This window comes from Gavialis gangeticus, unplaced genomic scaffold, assembly GCF_001723915.1.
Source record: "Gavialis gangeticus isolate Ggan-Ray unplaced genomic scaffold, GavGan_comp1, whole genome shotgun sequence".
Classification (NCBI taxonomy): domain Eukaryota; kingdom Metazoa; phylum Chordata; order Crocodylia; family Gavialidae; genus Gavialis; species Gavialis gangeticus.
Window position 1 is genome coordinate 17,633,105 of NW_017728995.1, and position 8,699 is coordinate 17,641,803.

Genomic DNA, 8,699 nt, shown 5'->3' on the forward strand with positions numbered 1-8,699 from the left:
GATCCCCTCGAGTCCGGCTTCTATCACAGCAGGGAAGTCCCGGTCCCTGCACAAGAAAACGGAGGTGAAGAATTGGTTAAAGAGGTCCGCTTTCTCCTCTGACGCAACCACCAGATTGCCCAGCGTATCCTGCAGGTTCCAAAGGGCATCATTCGAAGATTACAGTCCAGGCCTCTGGTCAATCAGGCCTAGTTGGGCCAAGTTCTTGAGGCATGCCTTGACACAGCCTTAATCTGCTCTGGCAGGGCCACACATTCTCTGCCTTCTCTGGTCCTCCTGGTTCCTGACTTGGCTTTGACTCTTCCTGACCCCGACTTCAGATCTCCCCTGGAACTCAGCATTGCCTCTCTGACCCCTAACTTCTAATCTCAACTGGCTTATCAGACTCTCAGATTTCCACTGTCGCCTCTCCTGAAACTCATCCCTGCACTCTCAGCTCTTCCAACCCAGATCCTGACCTGATACTCCGATGATCTGTACTCCTGCTTTGATGACCCCCTAGGTGCTCCCAGTGGCCTACTACAGGCCCGGCCACCCATGTCCCCGCTGAACCCTCACAATAATGGGGTTGTTCCAGCATCACATAGTATGGCTGGGACTTCTACAGATGCTGCTGGCGTACATGAAACAATGCTGGCAGTGTGACCAGCAGAGCCCAAGCTCATTCTGAACAGCAATTCGGAGAGAAAAAGCACAATTCTACTTGCAAACTGAGTACATTTCACCCAAAATGAGATTGGAATTTTGACTCCAGTAATTCCAGTTTTTACAAAAGTAACTTTTAAGAGTGGAACAGAGTATTAATAATTCATGCTAAACTTAGATTTTAACAAAGATTTTAAAAGTGGATAAAATAAAATGTGTTTGGACATGCCAAAATTGCTGAAATCTTTCATAACTCTTTTCATTCAAACATGCAAAAATTATGTCCATAGTATCCTTCCCATTAGTACCAACTCAACTTTAAGTACCTAAACTGTTAGCTTAGGGGTGGGCAATTATTTCAGGTTGCGTACTGAGTTTAGATAAACTGAGGGCTGCATGACAGGCAGCCAGGGGCAGATAAATATAAATTTTCTACATTTTTAGGGGCCCCAAGGGGCAGAGAGACTGGCTTGGTGGGCCGCATTCAGCCTACACGCCGCATTTTGCCCATCCCTGTGTTAGCTGCACTTGCCCTAGCACATGAGAAGATAACAAGGAGAGAAATTAATACAACTCTGATTCTTTGGGACACAAAAAATACTTCATAGAATCATAGAAATAGGGTTGGAAGGGACCTTGTAGATCTTCAAGTCCGACCCCCCCGCCCGAGCGGGAGAAAAGACTGGACTCAAATGAGTCCAGCCAGGTAGTCATCAAGCCTCTTCTTAAAGATCCCCAGGGTAGGAGCCAGCACCACTTCCCCAGGAAGTTGGTTCCAGATCCTAGCCGCCCTAACTGTGAAGTAGTTCTTGCGAATGTCTAATCTAAATCTACTCTCTAATAATTTGTGTCCATTGTTCCTTGTCATGCCAGGGGGCGCTAGGGGAAACAGTGTCTCCCCTAAACCCTTCTGGTCCCCCCTAGTGAGTTTATAGACAGTCACCAGGTCCCCCCTCAGCCTTCTCTTGTGAAGGCTGGACAGGTTTAGGTCCCGCAGTGTTTCAATGTAGGGTCTGCCCTGTAGTCCCCGGATCATGCGGGTGGCCCTTCTCTGGACCCTTTCAATGTTGTCCACATCCCTCCCGAAATGGGGCGCACAGAACTGGACGCAGTACTACTTCTCAGGACTGGATGGGACTCTAGCAGATGTCTGTATTTAAGGATATAAAACTATAGCAATCCGAGACCCACCTATTTGGTTCCGTTTCATAGCTTACTCTCCCAGTTAAAGGTGAACTCTTAAAATACACAAAGTATATTCTATATCTGTCTATCCTAGGTTAAAGTATAAATATTTATATTAAAATACACTTTTGTGCAAGTTTCTTTGTCAAGATCTTTGTCAAGCTTCCTACCTTGATTATAAGAAAATGTGTGTTTAAAAACAAAGAAAAAAAAATCATCCATCCCATCCATGAACTTGACTACCCCGCATTACAAGACAGATTAATCACAGTATCAAAGGCAAAAAAAAATTGTAGCAGCCTCTTATTCAACTGTTGGAAACAAACCATTGGTGTGGGTAAAACCTGTCTTTGTGATGTCACCAATACTAGAGAAACCACCTGTTAACAAAACTGAAGATCACATTTGACATCAGAAGAGCATGGGACGTTAAGCGAGAAAAGATCAAGCTTGGCTAGGTTATCACAGCAGCTAAAATTCGCATACAAACACTGGGTACAGTTCCATCATCAATCTGCAAAAATGTCTCAGGCAGTTGACTGGCTAAACAGCCAGACAAGCATGTGTAAAGTAGACCTTTACAACCCAGAAGGACAAAAGGACCAGGACCATAAAGTGATCTGTTTTGTTGATGTCTCAAGCCTGAATGTGAAAGACAATGATCCAAAGGCAAAGAAAGCTGCAAGCCAGTTCAGCAACATCTCTGACCACTCAAACGAAATTGATCTGGAGGAAAAGGAGGTCATCGTAGTAAAGGACAATTTGAATCACGATCATTCTAAGACTCAAGGAACAGTTTGTCTCTTTAAGCAAGGTTCAACTGATGAACTTAGTGTTGTAAGCTGGCTTAACAACGACCTTCAGAAATATGCAGCTGGATTCCAACATGCACTGACCCCATCAGATAACCCTCAGAAGCACACAGGTAGCAACACTTCCATTAATCCATCACTGCCTAAGAAGATGGCCCAGGACAGTGACACATCTCTGCAGTTTGCTGGTGTTCGAAAAGGAAGCAGGTATCCAGATGATATTTCATGCTACATAAATAAGCTGTGCTCACTGGTTCTTCAAATGGCACATAAAGAGATTACAGATAAGACAGAAGACACAGCCTTTAAGCCTCCGCAACAGGCAGTTCATAACTCTTCTGGTGAAGTGAAAAACAGTAATCCCCATTCTTCTGGGAACAATCCTGCAGAGACGGTGAATGAATCCCCTCAGGCAACTACACCAACCCCCCACGGAAAGCTACCAGTCCCCAAGGCACCTCAAGAGAAGGCTACCAAGAAACAAGATAATCCAGGTGACAAGAAAACATCACTTTTCTATGGTGAGCTGTCCAGTCAAAAAAGCTGCAATGAAGGAGAAACATCTTCAAATACGCAACTGTGTCAGCAGAACAAATACTCCAGGCAAGATGATTCGGGTACTTCTGTCAGCAAAGGGCTAATGGTTTATGCAAACAAGGTTGCTTCAGACATGGTGTTCTCATTCTTGCAGACCATGAAAGTTGAAAAGACGGGCAACAAGCACGTTCCAGCTTGCCTGGTTTTGAAGAAAGTAGTTCTCAAACACGCCAGAGATGTTATATCAGACTTGATAGATTCAGCAATGAAAAATCTGCATCGTGTTACAGGTGAGCTCATGACAGACTCTGGCTTTGTTGCCACAGTGAAGAAAAATCTATTCAGTATGGGAAGCCAGAAGTCAACTGAAATTTTGGAAGCTATGGTAAGAAGGCTTTATAATGTCCTTTTATCAGAGCCAGAGAAGTCCAGGACTCAAAGTCTAGCATATACCATACTGAAAGCAGGGCTCCCACCAGACTCAAAGTCTCAAAGCATGCAGTTTGCAGCAATGAAAAGTCAAACCGAGGGAAAAAATAAGGAAAAAGGTAATCCACTGATGCAGACCTGTGCTGAGAGAATAAGTGAGCACACACTCAAGGAAGGAGTCACAAGGCTGTATACAAAAACTACTTGCACAGCTCCAGATAAGGCAAAAGGGAGTCAAGAAAAAAATCCAGAAACAACCAGCAACTCAACAGAATCCCTAGCAAAAGACCTCATTTTGACTTCCTTAACATTAATACAACAGCACCTATTACAACAGACAAGCAAAACAACAGGCAAAGAGTGTAGTGAATCAGGTGCCGCTTCATTTGGGTATGTCTCCCGCGATGCACATTTTGAAAAGGCTGGGAACAGCCAAAGTTCCAAGTCCCTTGCGGAGGCTTCTGGGTCGAGGCCGGCAGGGACAAGGAACGATTACCAACAGCACCTCAACTCCCAGATGGGAGACATATCAAGTATCCTCTTGTCCATCATACAGAAGGTCTTGCACGAAGCTGGATTCAATAGTGAAGACAGCTCCAGCGAAACAAACAAGAGCTTAAAGCATACCCCTGCCAGCGAATGGGAGCCTGGCAAACAGGCCATAGCCAATCATCCTAATTCAGCCATGGAGCAGTTTGGCAACATGGATCAGGTCAACAAGCAATTTATTGACCAACTGGTGGAAACTGCAATGAAGTTGTGTCTCTTTGTGGTCAAAGGAAGTGGCACTGACTTAGCTACAGGTGACTTGTCAGAGGAACCCAATGCATTTGATGCCTCATCTGCAAAAGCTCAAGCAACACCCATTTTAGCTTCCCTACCAAAACAGAACAGTAACCCACTTACAGGTTCACCCTCAGGTTCTCAAGTGATAGTGACCAACCAGAATGCCAACAACAACTCACAAAACAAAGAGCTTCAGGCCATCCTCCAGTGGGTGGTTGCTTCCCAGTTCAATGTCCCAAATCTGTCATTTATGCATGGAAATGAGGAGGATCTGAAAAAGCTTCCTCTTCTGGCTGAAAAAGCAGCCAAGAAAGGCCGCAGCGTGGGGGATATTCTCCAGAAAGTAATGAGGTACTTTGACAAACAGAATGATGCCACTGTGGGAAACACAACTCAAAGTGGACTGATGGACTGGTTGCTTACTGACCTGTGAATAAGTGCCATCTCCTCTCCTCTCTAATGTTACTTTAACCCAGCTATCTTACCACCCTGCTGGAATAACAAAAATAATACAACCAATTTTCCTTAGAACTGCACTGAATTCCACAGGTTGTCACACTAACTGGGCAATATCATCAATTAAAAGAATACCAGCTCCAATGCTTTAAAGTTTTTATTTAAGCACCTCAACAGAGGTTAAAAAAAATACCTCCTTGCCTAAGGGTTTAACATACTGAAATAAGATAAACATGACTGGTGCAGTAGGGAATGAATCCAGTAGCCATGCCAATAAGAAATCCAGCTACCAACTGGTGGAAAGGGATAAAGTACCAGATTTCTTACTAAGGTATTATCCACAGACATGTCCTGCAGTATCATCTTTCCCATCATCCTCAGACTAATACACATCAGGTAAGTTTTAATGCCCAATCTCCTCTAGTGTTTGGGCTTTCTTCTTCTTCTCCATGACAAGAATTTGAATATTGCAGGAGATTGAGAGTGGGAGAAGAGAGGCCTTTATGACCTTAACTACCTCCCAATCACATTTCAGATCCTCCACCTTCATAATAATCCTACATTTGCACCAGTTCCTGCTCTGGGCTTTCATCAACAGCACTAGTAGCAGCATGAAAATAACACGAGTCTTGTCAGGTTAAAAAAAAGTGGCAGCAGAAGTGACAAAGTTCTATTATTTCATGCTGACACTATCTGGCAAAACTCCCCCAAGTAGCAGAGGCACTGGAACCAGTTGGCAGACTAGGACAGGTAAAGCAACATCATTTTACTTTGTTCATTTATGGAAGATTTTCTTCACCATGAAGTGCAGCTTGCCTACAGGGGCTCTAGTTCCCCTCAACTGCAGATGCCCAAGTCACCTGTGGGATCTAAGGTGGGGCTGGAGCCTCAGGCTGGCAGAGGATACCCAGGGAATTAAGCAAGGAGCAGGATGAGAAAATGGGATCCACTACTGCTCCTTACTGACCAGGGGCAGAGGAAGCACCAGGATGCTTAGGCCTTGCTCCAGCCACGGGCCAGTGGGAGCAGCTGCATGTATTGCCATGCTTGGTAGCCGTGACAGCCAGTGGCTCCCAACTCCATCTGCTATGCTGTGTTCCCCCACCCAGCGGGGAGCAGTTAGACAGGGTGCCAGGCTAGGCTAGGGAAGACAGCATTGGTGGGGGGATTCCCCCCCCCTTTCAGCACCTCCTCCCTGCCCAGAGGGGATGCTGCAGGGGAGGGTGGGAGAAGGAGGAAGGTGGTGACCTAACAGGGAGCAGGCACTAGAAGAGGGGGGACCAACCTGCTGCCACAGCTGTCCCTGGCTGAGCCTGGCACCACATTCAGCCTTTCACCGTAACCCCAGTTGGAATAGGGTAGGAGTGGCTCTAAGTCTTCCTCTACTTTGAGTCAGCCAAGGACAGCAGCAGTGGTAGGCAGTTTCTCCCTTAAGATACCCAGAGGCAAACCCTGCTGGAGAAGGATAGGAGGGAATGGAAGGGAAGGGAATAGAAGGTGCCCCTGAGCATCAGGGCCCATGATACACATGGCACACAGTGCATGGGCTGTACCAAGAAGTATGGGTGCTGCACAGGGGTTGTTCCTGATCTGGCCTAGCAACTCTCATGCAGCCTGTGGGGCTGGATGAGTTTGACACCCCCGCCCCCCATCTTGAAACAATAAATACCACAAGCGTTTATCCACCCTTAGAGACACTGAACTGAAATCAAAAGTAGGTATTATTAATCCCTGGCCTCTCTCATCATGGCTAAGGGGTACTGTACAGCGAAGGAAACACCTCCACTGAAAATAATAATAATAAAAAAAATTGGTGTCTAAAAGCAGAGAGAATACAGGACATTCTTAGTAGGCCCAGACATCACACAGTAGGAGGGAGACAGATTTGAAGGCCAAAAGGAAAAAAGTGGGCATAGAACAGGACAAAAGTCTGAAGACTGGAAGATAGCAGCAGGAATAACAGGAAAGTGGGACAGGAAAATTTTGGCTGGAGAGATCGGGACTGGGAATCAAGGAAGGAAACAAGGTTAACGAGTAAAGACTTTGATTTGGGATATGATGAGAAGACACGGTTGAGCAGTCAAAGCTAACAAGACCAAGTCAGAGACAGAGAACTGGTAAAGGATACGGAGCACAGTCAAGTTATGTGGGGGGGAAACAGAGCAGGGAGGGAAAGAGTGGCAGTCAGTGCAATTACAGCATGCTCACTTCTAGACCCTCAAGATTCCTGAATTTGAACATTCACACTTAGCACAAACGTCTATAAAACCCACTGATAATGTGTCCCATTCCCTTCCATGTTTTGTGTGAACACTACCTATATTGTCCACTGAATGAGGCAGAAGTCCTGTGAAAAAAAGATTAGTTATATAATCGAATAGTAATTAAAGACTATACCATAACGTATGCAAGAAGATGCAAATTCAGGTGGCACAGGTAACCTTAATTAGGCCACTTTCTATTTTTTTTGAATACTTGATTTTCTAACCCTAGTGTTTTTCATGTTGTTTCTGCACATGTGTGCATGTACACTCATTTCATTATAAAAAGATTCTTCTCTGCAATAAGCTTCAAACAGCTCTCAAACCCATCAACTTTGATCAGACATGGGGATGGTTCAGAAACTAAAATACAAGAAGATGATAAAAGTTGATTTGGGTTTTAATCAACAGATACTACTAAAGACCACGCCACTATTTAGCTCCCCATGTACTTTCATATACATTCAACAATAGGGAAAAATATGGAGCTAATATTTGGAAACTGTATAATCCTTTACATTAGACATATTCCTTCCTAAAGAAGTCTAAACATACTGAACAATACTACAAAACCAAATTTAATATGTCATGAAAGTAAAACATCTGAGAAACAAACAATCAACTCATTATCTTCAAAGGAATATACCTGCTGCACAAAAGACAGAAAAATGGAAAACAACAATTTTTGATGAGTTGGGGAAGTTTTAAGTAGTTTATTACAGAAAAAAAAATTAATGTTGTAAAAAACTCAGCTTGTCCAGGATTTGAGTTTTCTGAGAAACCAAATATTCAGTGTGTTAAGTCATGACATTAAAAAGAGCATATTCAAAATGCAACAAAATTATTATTCTAATATAAACATCAGAAACATTAGCATAAAGATTCTCCTGCTTCATTTCAAGGTCTAGCTCAGCATAATGGACACACAAGAAATCCAGACAATCTCACCTGAGTTGCTGCAGATTGACAAGAAGATGAGGAAGATGATGAGACAACTGGAATGTCAGACTGGACAGCAGCCACAGTGGTAGCGGGAGTAAAAATCAGCTGTGAATGTAGTGAAAAGAAAAATGAAGAAAACAATATGCAGACGTAAGGAAGCCAAGTAACAAAGTAAAACCTTGTAGTTTATGAGAGAAAAACTTGTCTAATTAGGAGACTAAACACATATTACACTTAAGCATGCATTAATTTGAAGTTAAAAAAAACTGAGTGAAAAGAAAAAAAGAGTAAGTAAAGCTGTTTATTTGGGTCTCTCTGATAATAATATACACTATCAATAATTAATCTTAAAAAAATTGTTGTACATTTAAAGGATACTACATCCAATAAATTTTCACATGTTCAATTCAAAGAAATAGGACCATTTGCAAAGAACTCTACATTTGACACCATATTTCCTCACAAGAACTACTCTTGCAAATAGCAAGTAAGAACTTTCAAAGGAAAGTGTTCAAAAGGTGGGAAGGGAGAGTAGCCATTCTGAATTAACACACCACAGTTCTGATCAGGTGACAACATCAAACAGTTAATTCAGCAAGCAGGGTCTCTCAGAAATACACAGTGAAGACAAGGGCCCAGCATTAAA

General features: G+C 43.4%; 1 protein-coding gene and 1 pseudogene across 6 annotated transcripts in view; one reads left to right on the forward strand and one right to left on the reverse strand.

Moving 5' to 3' along the window:
* Positions 1-8,699, reverse strand: part of PHC3 (polyhomeotic homolog 3) — a 189,075-nt gene that overhangs the window by 160,044 nt on the left and 20,332 nt on the right. For all 6 annotated transcript variants that reach the window (XM_019503283.1, XM_019503281.1, XM_019503279.1 and 3 more), the window contains one exon: positions 8,060-8,158. In XM_019503283.1, the coding sequence (XP_019358828.1) occupies positions 8,060-8,158 (99 nt within the window). The remainder of the gene's footprint in view (positions 1-8,059; positions 8,159-8,699) is intronic.
* LOC109287969 lies at positions 2,272-4,983 on the forward strand (annotated as a pseudogene).